At 39.2% G+C, this 16,448-nt stretch overlaps 1 protein-coding gene and 1 pseudogene across 1 annotated transcript in view; one reads left to right on the forward strand and one right to left on the reverse strand.

The window, feature by feature from the left end:
* Vkorc1l1 (vitamin K epoxide reductase complex subunit 1 like 1) overlaps nucleotides 1-16,448 on the reverse strand; it is a 68,616-nt gene that overhangs the window by 20,678 nt on the left and 31,490 nt on the right. Inside the window, exon 2 of the mRNA XM_010625074.3 lies at nucleotides 6,272-6,303. Coding sequence (XP_010623376.1) covers nucleotides 6,272-6,303 — 32 coding nt within the window. The remainder of the gene's footprint in view (nucleotides 1-6,271; nucleotides 6,304-16,448) is intronic.
* Nucleotides 13,899-14,055, forward strand: LOC117286680 (annotated as a pseudogene).

Here is a 16,448-nt window from a genome sequence, read left to right on the forward strand (position 1 = left end):
GGGTTACACAGTGTACTTGTCCAAATTCAGAGGAAGAGGCTTCAAATCTGTGTATCTCTTTCACTGGATCTGCAATTAGTTTGAAAGAAAATAAACTCCAGTTCATGATATGCTAAAATTACTCGAAGAAATTTTAGTGGTTGTTGGTGTTTCAGTTCAGATCATGAGCGATCCACAAAGGCCCATGTAGGTACTGAAGGTTTTGGGGCCCAGTCCACGGCACTCTGAGGGGAAGAGAGCCTTCAGCAGTGGACAGAAGTGAGGCCTGTGGCAGCCTTAAGCAGATACTGGAACATAATAAAATGTTGGGGAAAATTTATCATGAGGGAGGAAAGAGCATTTGGGACAGAGTCTGTAGCTGAGCAAAGGCAGAGCAATACAAGTTTGGCTAAGTGCTAAGTTATTTCAGATGGCTACAGTACGGTGTGTTACATAAAGATAGGCAGACAGAAGACAAATCAGAGAGACTCATAGGGTTCTTCTCATCCTATGTAGGCAAAGGCTTTTTTGGCGGGGGTGCTGGGTATTAAATTAAGGGCCTATGGATACTAAACATTCTACCACTGAGCTACATTTTCAGCCTTTTGATTTTATTTTGAGACAGGGTGTTGTTAAGGTGCCCAAGGCTGGCCTCACACTTGCCCTGGCCTCCTGAATAGCTGGGATGACAGGCATATGCTACAACACCTAGCTGGCAATAACTACTTCTGACCAGTAACTCCATTTCACAGCCATGAGAAAGGCAAAATGGAGGGGATGAAACAAAGAGATAATGAAGGCCTGGGCCTGGATCAACATAGTGAGGATGGGTGCCAAGAGAAGGGAATGGAGAGGAGAAACATTAAAGTCCAATTCATAAGACTTCACTGGGGGCCGGGGATTTAGCTCAGTGGCACAGCACCTGCCTGGTAAATGTGAGGTACTGAGTTTGATCCCTGGTACCAAAACAAAAAACAAAATAAAACAAAAAACACTTCATTGGGCTGGGCATGGTGGCACACTCCTGTACCTCCAGAACCTGGGAGGATGTGCCAGGAGGATTGCTGTGAGTTTGAGGCCAGTTTGAACTGCATAGCGAGATCCTGTCTCAAAAATTAAAATTAAGATTTCATTGCCAGTTAGATTTGGAACAGAGGGATAAGGAGAAAAAAGGGTGTGAGAAAGCAGCAAGGAAACTTGTCTAGTTGAGTCAATTGCTGCTGAGGAAAAAGTCTCACTTTGTGAAGTGGAAGAATAATGCCTAATTACAGTATGTGATATTCTAAAATCATTTAATATCCTTGAGATCTGCTACTCTTGGTGCAGGAGAAAAGTATAAGATATAATAGATAAAACAACTATAGCCCTGAATCTGAACTGGGAGTATTTCTGCCAGGCATGGTAGTACTCATTTGTAATCCCAGCTCTCTGGGAAGCTGAGGCAGGATCACAATTTCAAGCTCAGCCTAGCCAATGCAGTGATTTAGCAGAGGTCCTGTCTCAAAAAAAAATTTTTAGGGGCTGGCAATGAAACTCAGTGTGAAGATCCTGGGTTTGATCACCAGTATGACAAAGAAAAAAAAAAAAAAGAAATTTCTTACATCTCAAACACAGACCAGTCAGTAGCAATAAGAGCCAGATTATGGTCTTCTATTTCCATTTTCCCAAGAGAAACTAGGGTCCCTCAGAGAGTTGACTGGTCTTAGGTAGGGGCAGGAAGTGGGGAAGAATATCCAAAGCACCTGGTCATGCCAGACAACAAGGAAGCTATGCAAGGAAGGCTGCTGAAGCCAAATCAAAAGGACATAAAATCAAGCAGCACTGTTTCAAGGTTAGTAAGATGAATGATCATAATACACTGCAGAATTTAATGTTGAAATTCTATTAATTCATAATGATGCAATCTAACTGGTTATACTGCAAATGCTAGGGAAGCAACTCGGTTTTGTTTTTAAATGGGAAATAAAGAAAAAATCATGTACTTTTTTATTTTTGTTTTTTTGAGATAGGGTCTATGTAGCCCAGGCTGGCCTCAAGATCTTTTTGCCTCAACCCCCTGGCTGAAAAATCATGTACTTATCCTGCCTTTTCTATACAGACTGTAACACTGGGTAACTAAATAGTTGACGAAGGAAGGTTTCTCTTCATACAACCACTCTAGATAATAAATGAAAAGTGACAGAATTTAACTATTTTGCAATACTTAATAAACAAATGGTTTAAACATTGAACATCAAATGATAACTACCTGACTAAAAAAAAAAGGTGTAGCCTCGCCCCTATCCCCAAACGCAAACCTCATCATAGGAAACTATCAGACAAAAAAATGGTTTATTTAATAAGCTGCAAAGGGTGCACAGATGGAAGGAGAATTTATGGATTAAAGACACTATCAACCAATTGCTCTATATGTTCTTATCTTGATCCTTGTGTAAACAAATTAAAATTTTTCTTAAAAAATATAAAATATAAAAATAAATATAATGGGCCAGGTATGGTAGTAGATGCCTGTAATCCCAGCACTCGGGAGGCTGAGGCGGGATGATAGCCATGACACTGAGCCTGCCTGTGTTACACAGGAAGTTCAAGGCCAGTCTGGAATACATAGCAAGATCCTATACAAAAAAACAAAACAAACAAATATTTATGAAATGAAATTTGACTACCAATTGGACATTAAGATTTTCTCTAGATGTGATAATGGTATTGTGACTAAGTTTAAAAAAGAACACCTCCCCTTTGGAAATGAATACTGAAATACAAAATGATATATATTATCATCATCATCTTTTTCTAAATTTTATGAGTACCTCTCTGCAGTACATGCATTTTACAATCATTGTGGGGAGCTGGTATTTGCACATAATACAGCTTGGTTCTTTAAATCCCTTTCAATCCCTCTCCCTCCCTCACTCCTCTAGTTCTTTCCCCTTTTTCATTCTTCTTGCTAATATTAATCTTAGTTCATGATTATGGCATGTAATGTCCATATTCACTGAGGTTATGAGGACCTCGTATGTCGCATCTCTTCACCTATTTCCAATCCCCTCTCTTCACCCCTCACCCTGGTCCCTGGACTTCTTCCCATCTGCAAGAGATCCAACTCCTTGTCAGGTTCTATCCTTCCTTTTTCTTAGTTTGTACTTTGCCATACTCAGATGAGAGATAACATACGGTATTTATATTTGTGTGCCTCGTTTATTTCACTCAACATTGTATTTTCCACCTGCATCCATTTTCCTGCAAATGTCTCAAATTTGTCCTTCTTTATAGCCAAGCTGGGGGCTGGGGATGCAGCTCAGTGGCTTAGCACCTGCCTGGCAAGTGCAAGGCCCTGAGTTTGATTCCGGCACAGAAAGAAAGAAAAGAAAAAAAGAAAAGAGGAAGGAAGGAAAGAAAGAAAAGAAAAAAGAAAAGAAAAAGAAAGAAAGAAAGAAAGAAAGAAAAAGAAAGGAAGAAAGAAAAGCAAGCAAGCCAGCCAAAGAGTATTCCATTATATACAGATAACTTGTTTTCTTTACCCAATCATCTGTGGATGGGTATACAGGCTGTTTCCAGGAAAAAATTATACTGTGTGTGAGATTCTCTTCAAACTAATCCAAGAAAAAGGACAAGGCTACACAATAGGTCACAAGTTGCTAACTGTTAATTCTATGTGATGAGTACATGAGATACTTGATACTTATCTGGTCAACTTTTATATATTCTGCTTTGGGTAAATGTTTGGAGTTCTCCAGAAAAAAAATTTTTTTAAAATACCTCATAAAAAAGAAAATAAAAAACTAACCTATGCCCAGAAAAAAAACAGAATGTGAACTTACCTATATTGTATGGGAACTCTCAAGCAAAGACTTCATTGTTAACAAAAAAACTATTCTAGATTGGTAAAACTCTTATCTTCTCCTAACAGAGTCAAGAGCAAAACTAATTTACTTTATGAAGATACTCCTTCTGTAAACAGAACAAGACTCTAAGAGAAGTAAAATTGACTGCTGGAAATAGGCTCACATCAAGAATTACAAAGCAAAGGGCCAGGGATTTAGCTCAGTGGTTCTGCCGCCTGCCTCACATACTCAAGGACCTGAGTTCGATCCCTGATACAAAAAAAAAAAAAGAATTACAAAGCAAAGATGGAGAATAAGTAGAAGCAAGCAAGGGAATCCTAAGAATGGAAATAACAGAGCAGCCTAAAAGTAGTAATGAAATAAAAGTTTGTCAATGAGGGGAAAAAAAAGAAAAAGAAAGAAAGAAAAGTTCGCTAAGGGTTGGATGTGTTTTTGCCTCACCAAAACGCCCCAGGCAGCACCAAGAGGCTGCTCTCAGAGGTGCTGGAGTCATCAGGAGAGGGGAAGCAGATTAGCTGGGGGGGCCCAGGGAGCCCCCCTGCTCCTCCTCCAGCCCTGCTCCCCATCTTCTCTCCCACCATGTGGTGAACCCTCACCAGATGCAGCCCCCAGCCTTGGATTCTCAGGCTCCAGAGCTGTGAGCCCAAATAAATTTCTACTCCTTACAAAGCACCCAATCTCAAAGATTGTTATAGCAACAAAGAACAGACCAGGAAATGTTCAAACTTATTTAAGAAATGAAAAGGCATAAATCTCAGGAGGGAAAGTGTAAGTATGTATGAAGGTGGAAATCTTGTCAACAGTCATGGGGAAAAAAAAGCCACCATTGCCTTTTGGACGCCATGGTGAGGGGCTGCAGGAGTAGCTGCAGCTCAAAAGCAGTGCCTGGAGGGCAGCTCTGCCAAGGGAGGACTGCACTGTACAAGCAACACAGCTCAGGGTGCAGGTGAGTTTACAGAAGGGTTAAGAAAGGTGGCATAAAAAAAGAGGTGTCAGGAAGAAGTGGCGAAACATATTTGAGGATAGCTGGCCAGATTTACTTTTTTTTTTTTTGGTACCGGGGATCAAACTAGGGTCCTTGAGCTTGCTAGGCAGGCACTGGAACCACTGAGCAAAATCCCCAGCCCCAGATTTACTTCTCATAATCACTCAACCAAGAGATCGGCATCAAACCCAAGCCGGTTGCGTGTAACTGTTTCTAATGGCACTCTCAAGACACAAGGGCAGACTGGAGTCCAAGGTGAATGAAGGACCCATCCTAAGATCCTTCAAGCTCTGCATTTCAGCAGCCATGGAAATTCCTCTAGCCCCAGTACTGGAGGAAGCCCTAAAGTTTACTTTGGCACAAAAAGCCACATCAAGTAAATAGCCACAGGAAAATTTTCCCTAGTAATTTCATTGATAGTGTTTCAACCAGGCTTCAGAATGTCTATCCCATTATTTGGTTGATAGTGTCATTTTTTCCCTCTTTTGGAACCATAGGACTTTATGTATATGAAGATTTGGGTGGACAAGCACTAATTTAATAACAGCAAAGCCTCTACATTATCTCAAGAAACGGCAAGTACAGATCTCCTCCTAGAAGGTCTGTGCAGAAGGGTCTGGGGTTTTTTTTGGGGGGGGGGTAAGCATTGTTTGTTGTACTGAGGATTAAGCCTGGAGCCTTCACACTGAGCTACATATTCAGCCCTTCTTTTATTTTTTGAAACAGAGTCTCACTAAGTCTCTAAGTTACCCATGCTGGGCTTAAACTTGCACTCCTCCTGCCTCAGCCTCCCAGAGTTCTGGGATTATAGGCATGTGACACTGTATCTGTGTGCAACGGTTCTAGAAAGGAACTAATAACTTTGCAAAGACTGACCTGTAAGATTCACTGCCTGCATCAGTCTATTTTAATTACTATAATAAAATTCTCGAAGCTGATACTTATGAAAGCTGGTACTTATTTAGGTCAGTTTGCACTAAAGTCCAAGACTGATTCGGGTTCTGGTGATAAGATGATAAGAGACAGAAATCACAAGGCCAGAGGGAAAGCCAGAAGATGATTTATGGTTAGGTTTGGTCATCTAACAACTCAACTTTCGTGAGCAGTACCTCAGTCTCACAAGGACTATCCTGATCCCTCCCAAGGACAGAACACCACTGGCTGACAGACCTCCCTCTAGGCCCCACCACCTAAAAGTCCACCACACATCCCAAGATCCCACACTGAGAAGAAACCTCCAACACAGGACCCTTGCGGAGATAAACTCGAACAAACCACATCTGAACCAAATTGTGCATTACCAAAATAAAGGATATGATTTATGTTCTATCCAAATTTAAGTTTTTCTAGTTAGCAGCAGCCAAGATGGACTCTTACAGACACACCTAAGAACTGTGGAAACAGTGGTACCATATAATACTCTTAGGTTTTGCCATGGACAGTCCCCAGCTATCTGACATACCCAGTCTGGCCAACATGTATAAGGAGTAAAATCTGGAGTATAAGGAGAAGTATCTACCACAGTGTTCCTTGAAATCTGGTCTGTGGGCTGGTATTGATCCTTCAACTGCTTGTTACTGGTCTGTGATGAGATATGTAAAGAAACAGAAAATTAAAATTCTATGTTGTTATACTAAAATATACTTTTTATATAATGAATCTATTCATAAAAATATCTTATATATTTTCTTTTTAAATTAATTAATCAATTAATTAGAGATAGGATCTTGATATGTAGTTCAGGCCACCCTTGAACTCACTCTACAGTGCAGGGCTGGCCTTGAACTCACAGTGATCCTCCAGCCTCTGCCTCCCAAGCGCTGGGATTACAGGAGTGGGCCACCATCCCAGCACAACTATCTTCTATAGCAGTGGGGACAAATCTATAGCATGGGTGTTGTTTTTCTCTTAATACAAAAGATATTGCCAAGCGTGGTGGCGCGTGCCTGTAATCCCAGCACTCGGGAGGCTGAGGCAGAAGGATTGCCATGAGTTCGAGACCAGCCTGGGCTACATAGTGAGTTCCAGGTCAGTCTCAACTACATAATGAGACCCTGTCTCAACACCCCCCCAAAAACCCCCAAAAGATATTAATGTATGAGTAGTTTCTTCTAAACTAAGACCTCAGTATTCAGGTTTAATTGCAGTGTTTGGCACTCCGTGACAAGCAGGTTTTAGGTTGCAATTTGGGCACTCATCTCTAAAAGGTTCACTATGATAGTATCTCTAGTCTTAAATATTATGCACCTGAAGCTCATAACTTCCTTGAGGATGATACAATCATCTAATGCACTACCATTCAGACTAGGGACCACAAAGCAACATTAGTCTGTGAATATTTGTTATGAATTCATGGTGAGACCAGTTCAGGAACTGAAAAGATGCGTGTGGAAACTTCTTCAAGTTTGCCCCTGCCATGCCATCCAAGCATATGGTCAGGGGGGGCCTTGTCTTGCTACAGAGTAAACATGGAACCAGGTCTTGTCAAACTCAGGTGGCAAATGCATATAGCTTTCAGGCACAATAAAGTTACATGTGATATTTTATGGTTTTTTGGTCCACTACCTAAAAGTATTAGGACCTCCAATACAAACACTGTATGCGTAAACCTGTATATATATATATTTTTTGTTTTGTTTTGTTTTGTTTTTGTTTTTGTTTTTTCTTCTTCTTTTTTTGTACCAGGGATCGAACTTGGTCCTTGCACTTGCAAGGCAAGCGGCAGAACCACTGAGCTAAATCCCTGGCCCTTAATTTATAATTTAACGCTAAACTAGAGAAATCAAACTTACATGTGGACAAACAAGCTTCAGTAGATTTCTCAGCATGCTTCTAATGCAAAGGACACACTGCCTCAATGCAGTAAACCAACTGAGGACAGGGGGAGTGATCTGTGAGAGAAGACCAAAGAGGAAGCCCTCACCTCCTGGGGTCAGAAGGGAACTGGGACTGACGGTAAATGTGTTAACTGCAGAAATAGATCGGTACTGGTTAAGGGAGCAAGAAAACCATAAAAATTGAAGGGATATTTAAAGATTAAAATGTACAGAAATAGCTCAAAACACAAATTCTTTGAAAGAGTACTAAATTAAAAAGCTAACAAAAAGGGCAGATGATCAGCATTTCATTCAAAAATACTTGCTTTACAGGCTATCAGAACACTTTGGATCTCTAAAATGAAAAAGCTATGATTATCAAACTGTGTTCTTGGAAATACTGGGTAAGTGTGCACTTTCCAATGACAGCACAGCTTGCCATATTTAGAAACTGATGACAGAAGACCCCACTTACCAAACAAAATTTACAAAGTGATTTTTTCACTGTCCCACTTCACATTTGCACAGGTGTCACTCCTGTTCTGTTTTATAGCTAAAAGCAGCTCTGAACCAGGTAAAACTGGGAAGGACACTGGCAACAAAAGCGGTGTGGAATTCTGTGCAAAAGAATGTTCTGACAGCACAGCTGCAAATCAAGAACACAGTAAGGAGTGATTCTCTAGTTTAAGGAGCTTGTACTGAAGAGAAAATCACACATTGCTGTTTTCCCTGACAAGATTTTGATATTTAAAAAGTCAGTTGAACTAAATAGTATGTCTAATGTCATAATAAAAATCATGAAAAGTCCTAAAACATTAGTGACTGCTCTCTTTATTATGTGCTAGTAAGAAAGGATATTTTATATAAGTGTAATATATTAATGAATTAAAGTTAAAAAGTGGTTGTCGAGGGAAAATTTGAATTACAAAACTAAATATTTTTGGTCGGGCATAGTGGTGCACACCTATGATCCCTGCTCTCTGGGAGGCTGAGGCAGGAGGACTGACTGAAAGTTTGAGCTCACCTGAGCTAATGAGCAATTTACCAAGACCCTCATTCAAAATAAAATTTTTTTAAAAAGTCGGAGATATAGTTCAGTGAGAAGGTTCAATCCTGAGTCTGTCTGTCTGTCTGTCTGTCTCTCTCTCTCTCTCACACTCTCTCTCTCTCACACACACACACACACACACACACAGTTTGGTTCCTAGTTCCATTTAAAAGATGTGAACTGGGTAACAATTTGCTTAACAGCTTCAGTACTTTTAAAGATCTCAATAATTCCTTACAAGGAAAACAATGCAACAGGCTTTTCAATAGCAATTAAAGTATGAAAACAAAAGCTTTAAGGTAGAGTTTCCACAAGTTAACACCATATATCTTCAAAATGTAATAGAAGAATTTTAAATTTAACTTTCCAACCAAATGCTAACCACATAAAATTTAAAGGGCTCAAATCCATTCCTTTCAGCTAAAATTAATCACTGAATAAGCTGCTCGAATCGGCTACTGCTTTAAAAGGTACATTTGAGACTATGGCACCATTTGCTTTATTTTGTAAAATGTGAAATGAAAAACCTGAGTTGGATGAAATGGTTTTTAAGATTTTCTTCCACTCCCAACAACATAACTCAGTAACGATGGTTTCTCCACTTATATTGTTAAATCAGTGTAAAGCCTGGCTACCTATTGTTGTTATGGCTGAGCCTCGATGTCTCCCCAAAGCCTCATTCAGTCAGAGGTAGCTGAATCTGGAATGTGTGCTTCTGGGTTAACAATGCGTAGTTATTAAACTACTATGCGTGAGTGGTTTGGCATGGCCCTAACCTCAGGACTCTGCAGCCTGCATGGAATAAAAGGGACAGAAAGATGCAGTGAAGTGCTCATGCTTCATTTTGCTAGTGTGCACCATGTTGTTTCTCCTCTGTGATGCCTGTTTGCCACCCTTGCCTTGGAGCCAGTCGATTATGGACTGGCACCTCTACGAACTGAAAGCCAAATAAACCCTTTCCCCTTCAACTTTAAATGTCAGGTATTCTGTCTCAGCAATGAGAGAAAAATAACTAACACAATTGTCAGCTAAGACGAATGCTGCATTCAGTCCAACCTAGATAAGTTAAGAAGCTAGCTCATTTGTCACATTAAAGACTTTTATTGTTTCGGTACCAGGATCGAACTCAGGACCTTGCGTTTGACAGTTTGGCAAGGTGCCACTGAGCTAAATCCTCAGCCCAAGACTTTAAATACTGATGGAATAGTATTTGTCCAAAGTATGTCTTGGGTCTTTAATACAAAGAATTGTTCTTTCCTAACTTTTTATTCAAGTACAATCACAACAATTATACATATGACCATATATGTAAAATTTATAATTCATGTTGTTTCATTGTTATTATTAAAATGTAACTTGTTGGGTCAGGGATTTAGCTCAGTGGCGCTGTGCCTGCCTCACAAGCACAAGGTCCTGAGTTTGATCCCAACTAGATGAACTTATATATTGCATGTCTATTTATTTTTAGTATTTTACAAATATATCAGCCTACAATGGATTAGCAATTTTTTAAATTTTTTTAACTGAATCTTTATTGGTACATTTTAGATACACAATATAGTTACATTCATCATTGGCATCTTGTACCTTTACATGGCAAATCTTGGTTCTTATTTTTTCCCCATTCCCCTAGCCTCCCTTCCCCTCTCCACCCTTTCCTATTTATGAAGACTTTGTTTCCATTTTCTTCCTTTAGGATCAGCAATTTTTAAAACCCTGCCTTTTCCATAGTTTGAGAAACACTGGGGTGGCCTTAAGTACCTGCATTTATCTTTAGTTTTTATCAACAGATGAAATACACCTCTAATATATAGAAATTTGAAAAATAAAATATGAAATGTCAGTATTTTCACAGAGTAGTCGTAGCCACTAATTACCAGAAGAATTAACAGAAGTAACACTACTTGCTTATTTTCATAGTAATAAAAGCTGGGACTGGGGCACATCTTCATATTTAACCCAGAGTTCTGTCAACTGAAACTTTTCTCAGGGGTAGGGGATGACCAGTGAAGGAAGATTCTCTTTTTAAAAAATTCATCTTAGGTAAATAGGCTCAACAAAAATTTTGTCTTCAGAGTAACAAAATGTTCTGACTAATCTCAGGCTCCCTGAAGTTCAAGTAAATTCGAACTTGAAAAAATAATTAAAACACATGGCTGGCAGATCTTTGGATTGGTCTAGTTAATGTCATGAAAATATTAGAATTTTTTCTCCATGACTAAACTAACACAGTAGCATTCACAGAGGCAATATATACATTGCCAGTAATCAAAACTGAATACCAGGAGGTCTACCGAGGGTCATTCTGGAAAGGGAAAGTGAGTCTATTTGACTCTATCGAGCTAGTGACCAGAAAGAGGATGCCTGAAGCCACCAGAAATACTGCTGCCAAGAAGTTTTCAGGTATGAGGGAAGAAACTGAAAGCTCCCACTTTTACTAGGTCTTAAGGTTCAATCTCACATTAAATGTGAAAAGTAACGAGGCCTCAGGCAGTCATGTACCCAAACTAAGGATGAGTATAAGGCATTTTCTTAGTTTAATTTTCCTTCAAATCACCTATATTGGGCAAATACATTAGTTTCATTTTTCACTCCTATACCACATTCTTGGTATCAATACAAACTTAAAGTTTCCAACCTGTGCTTAAGCATTCCTCTGTAATTTTTTTAAAACTCATATGTTAAAATCTCCTATTACCCCAAATATTTCAGATTTCCATTCCACATAAAATCTGATGGTCCCCCTCAGTCAAAAATGCAGGCTATGAACTGTGCCCTCCCTACCCCCTCATGGCCTGCTGATGGCATCTGTGTCTAGCATTTGCCTGGACTCGAGAAGAGGGACTCTCATTTATCTGAGTCTCCAGGAACAAAAAATTCCAGTTCTTTCACACTCGATTTGCAGTCCTCTCAAAAGTGGACCGTTGTCTTCAAGCTGTGCTTGATTACTTTTTTTTTTTCTTTCCAGTTTAGTTTCTACCCTCTAGGGTCTTGAGAAATCAGGAAGCCAATACTGTCTATAGAATATTCCCACACAAGAATCTGCAAATAAAAACCTTTTCAAGCCTAACTTTATATGTACTACTGCAGATATTGTGATGTCACATTTGTTTCGTTTTTTAAGACAGGGCCTCACTTTGTAGTTTGGGCTGTTCCTGAACTACGTAACCTAGGCTGGCCTCAAACTCTTGGTGATCCTCCTGCCTCAGCACCCCCAAGTGCTGGGATTACAGGTGTGCACCACCACGCCTGGCTGTGATGCTACAGATTAATACTGCATCAAAGTGATTGAAATAAAGTAAGACTGTTAATGAAACAAATGGACACTCCCTCTTATTTCTGGTTCAAGTGCTTTTGAAAACTAATTATTGAATTTTAAATATGCTAGAGCTTGGGCCAGGAATTTAGCTCAGTGGTTCTGCCACCTGTCTCACAAGCGCAACGATCGGAGTTCGATCCCCGGTACCCCCCCAAAAAAAGCTAGAGCTGAAGAGCGATATAAAAGTCTAAGTCTCAAATGTAACTGGAACAGGGGGGCTGCAGGTAGAATTCAATGATTTGGCAGTACATCACTTGCCTAGCATGTACAAAGCCGAGTTTAATCCCTAGAACCACCAAAATAAACACATGAATGAAAAAGCTAGAATCAACTATAGAAAAGTAGTAAAATGGGCAATACTTCATGTTTTCAATGATAGATTTTCATATTGGTAAATCATCTTGAATTTAGTAATCTAAGGTGAGGAAAGATTTTAAAGATGAAAAGATTTTCAAGCTGGGCATAGTGCCATGTGCCTCTACTCCCAGCTTCTCAAGAGGCTGAGGCAGGAAAATCACTTGAGCCCATGAGTTCAAGGCCAGCCTGGGTAACAGTGAAATTGCAGCTAAAAAACAAAAAAGACAAAAAACATAATGTGCCAAATTTAAAAGAGCAATAGAAGCAAAAATAGCATATGAAATATTAACAAAAATTGGTGACATTTAAAAAATGAGTTATCCCATAACTCTAATCAAAAGAATGAAAAGATTAGTAAGAGGAAAGGAAAAAAATATAAGAAAGTTCAGATTGACCTTGCTAATAGGAATTTAAGAAAGAAAAAGACACCACCTGTATTCTTTTGACAAATTTACTTGGCATCTAGTATACTATAGCTATGCTCTGGGGATACAACAGTGATCAAGGCAGACAAGGAACACAGTCTCCAAAAGTCCACATTCTACAAAATAGTATGCTCAAGTAATAACTGAAGAAATGAATGAAGAAAACCATGCTGATAAAGGAAGGGAGGGCGGGAGACAACGCGCGTACACACACACGCACACACACACACACACGCACACACACACACACACGCACACACACACACACACGCACACACACACACACACGCACACACACACACACACGCACACACACACACACACACACACGCACGCACACATGCACAGTGCTTTAGCCCCACATAGTAGACAAAAGATTCTCAGAAATTTCAACTTCAAAGATTAAGAAAGTATCCAGTAAGTAGGAGAGTGGGAAAAGCCAGTTTTCTCCCTTTTTTTTTTTGGTACTGGGGATTGAACTCACTGAGCTCAATCCCCAGCCCTATCTACAATTTTTAGTATATGTGCTGCCAAAGCAAGCACTCTATGTACAATTTTTTAAAAAATCTGATTAGCAATTTTTAAAAACATATATAGACAAAAAATTTTTTAAAAATGGTACTCCCATGTACACATAGTGGGAACATAAATTATTAAATGTATTTTACTACAATAAATTTGCCACATCCAAGACAGGCATGGTGATGTATGCCCATAATCCCAGCACTTGGGAGGCTGAGGCAAGAGGACTACTGTGAGTTCGAGGCCAGCCTGGGCTCCATGGTGAAACCCAGTCTCAAAAAAATAACTTGGGCCAGGGATTTGGCTCAGTGGTTCCGCTGCTTACCTTGCAAGTGCAAGGGCCTGAGTTCAATCCCCAATACCAAAAAAGCAAAACAAAACAAAACAAAAACTTGCCAAGTCCACTTATAGCAATATAGCCTTAAAAAAAAAAAAGATGGGCTCTCTCTCTGTTCAGAGACAGCCCGGCAGATTGTTCCTACAATAGTCTTGTTGCAGTTCTGAAAACAAAAAACCCAATGACGTAAATAAAAATACACATAAATATATGATACTCATCACAGCTTTATTTAAAATGCAACCTTAAAAAACAACTTATATATAGCTTTGTGCAGTGGCAGTATCGTAGCCAATGAGGTTTATCCAAGGTGCGATTATTGCTAATTGAAAAAACAACTCATATGGCAAACCATCTAGGATGGATCAAATTACAATTTGGGTATTTTGTGGAATACTATACAGACACTAAAAGCTATTTGTAAGTTTGTCTGTTTTATTGATTTTTTTACAGGGTTAGAAAGTAAACCCAGGGACTTTGCACTGAGCTACATCCCTGGCCTTTTATTTACTTTAAGAAAAGGTCTGAGTTGCTCAGGCTGAGTTCAAACTTGCAATCCTCCTGGCTTAGCCTCCGAGAGTGTTGGAATTGTGCTACCAAGCCCAGCACAAGTATTTTATTACATGCCAAAATGTTCATGATTCAAAGATAAAGGAAACAAAGAACATGATCCGAATTTTGTTTCTTTAAACAGCACATACTTATGTGTACACACATCTGTATACCTATATACAAGTACATAATAAACATACACATGCACTGACAAAAATCAAGTGGAAGGATACACATTAAAATGTTCATGACAGTAAGAAGAGATTATGTTTATGTTCTGTACACTTTTTTTTTCTAAACCTGATTGTAAAAAAAAAAAAAAAAAGTTTTTAAAAACCCAGGCACTACACAGTCCCAGCTACTTGACAGGCTAATGTGGATTGTTTCAGTCCACAAGTCTGAAACCAGCCTGGGCAACATAGCAAGACACCATCTCAAATACAAGAAAAAGTTAAATTTGATGGAATTTTCAATACCACTTACATTCACTGATAGGGCTGTGCTAAAATCTACCATCTTGTCTGCTATTTGTCCTGCCTGTGCTGCCTTCTTTTTCCCCTCATTCCATGTACTCTTTTGGATTAAACAAATGCTATGTAAGATCCAACTTAACTCTACTATTTGCTATACCTATTTCTGTGGTGACTGGTCAAGACTTCACATTTCTTTTAACTTATCAGTCTTCTATAGTACACTGAGACAGTTAAAGACAGAATGGCAGAGTACAATGATTTCTGTATCTTCCCTCCCATCTTGTTATTGAGCGGCTATCACTTATTAATCCAAAAACATGTTCATTACCCCAAAATGAAACCCTGTACCTGTCAGCAAGCACTCTCAAGGCAAGCATCCCTTAAAGGATTAAAAAATAGGAATAAATGTGTTACTCCTAAAGTTGACATGTCTAGCACTTTTCAACCCTTTGTGAAGATCTGAATTTCCATTTTAAATCATTCTTTTGCCTAAGTAACTTCTTTAACATTTCTTTTTGTGCAGGTCTGCTGGTAACAAGTACTCAGCATTTGTTTAAAATCGTTATTTCCCCCTCACTTCTAAAAGGTATTTTTCCCTGGGTGTGGTGGTGTGTGCCTGTAATCCCAGCACTCAGGAGGCCAGCCTGGGCTACATAGCAAGACAGTCTCCAAAAAATGGCATTTTTATGGGTGAAAAATAGGTTTTCAAAAACCCCATTTTACAGATGTCTATTTATTTTGATTTGCTAAATTTTTGAGAAGGCCATCATTCTTTCCTTTGTTACTGCCAATGTGCATCAGACTATGTACTCTACATACATTAGACTATGATGTTACTATCGGTCACAGCCAGAATCAAGGTACAAATTCTGCAACCGAAACTGTGGAATTAAGTTTGTAAACAGAGGTACCAATGCAACATGACCTGCTGTGGCTTCGTTTATTCTTGAAATATGTTGAACTTCTTGAATCTGTTTGTAGTTTTCATTGAATTTTGAAAATTTGTCATTTTTTCTTGGGTGTTTTTCTTTGTTGTTGTTTGTTTTGGTAGCAGGGATCAAACTCGGGACCTTGCACTTGCAAGGCAGGTGTGGTGGAACCACTGATTTAAATCGCTGGCCCTGTCGTTACTTTAAAAAGTTGTTTCTATCCTCTTTTCCCACTCTTTCTGGGCTTTCAAATATATTAATATTAGATTGTTCTTGTTCCTAACTATTGCCTCTGTTAGTGTCATTTTGCTATTTTTCTGGGGGGGGGTGTTGTTTTTTCGTTTTTGGTACCAGCAATTGAACTCAGGACCTTGTCCTTGCAAGGCAGGCGGCAGAACCATGGAGCTAAATTTCTGGCCCTATTTTTCTGTCTCATTTTGGAGTTTCCATCACTATCAAATTCACCAATTTGCATGTAGTTCTCGTCACTGTTAACCCATCAGTGTACTTTTCATCTCACTTCCAATTATACAAGATGTTTCTTATTTTACATCTGCCATCTCTCCCCTTGTTAAAGCAAGCGTTTCTTCTATGTTTTGAACAAGGAGAATGTTTTAATGTCTTTCTTAATTCTATCATCTATGATTTGACTCATTTTCCTTCTGCTTTTAAGTCACATTTTCCTAGTTCACTGTACGCGATTTTGTATTGAATGACAAACTGTGAATTTTACATCTTGAGTGCTGGGTTTTGCTGCATTCCTTTAGTAGTGTTACTCTGCCACACCATGAAGTATCTTACAACCAGATGGCTCCTCCATGACTTCAAGACTTGCTTTTGAACTGTTAGGGTAAGCGCAGC

Source organism: Fukomys damarensis, unplaced genomic scaffold (genome assembly GCF_012274545.1).
Source record: "Fukomys damarensis isolate Sample0158 unplaced genomic scaffold, DMR_v1.0_HiC HiC_scaffold_17, whole genome shotgun sequence".
Taxonomy (NCBI): Eukaryota; Metazoa; Chordata; class Mammalia; order Rodentia; family Bathyergidae; genus Fukomys; species Fukomys damarensis.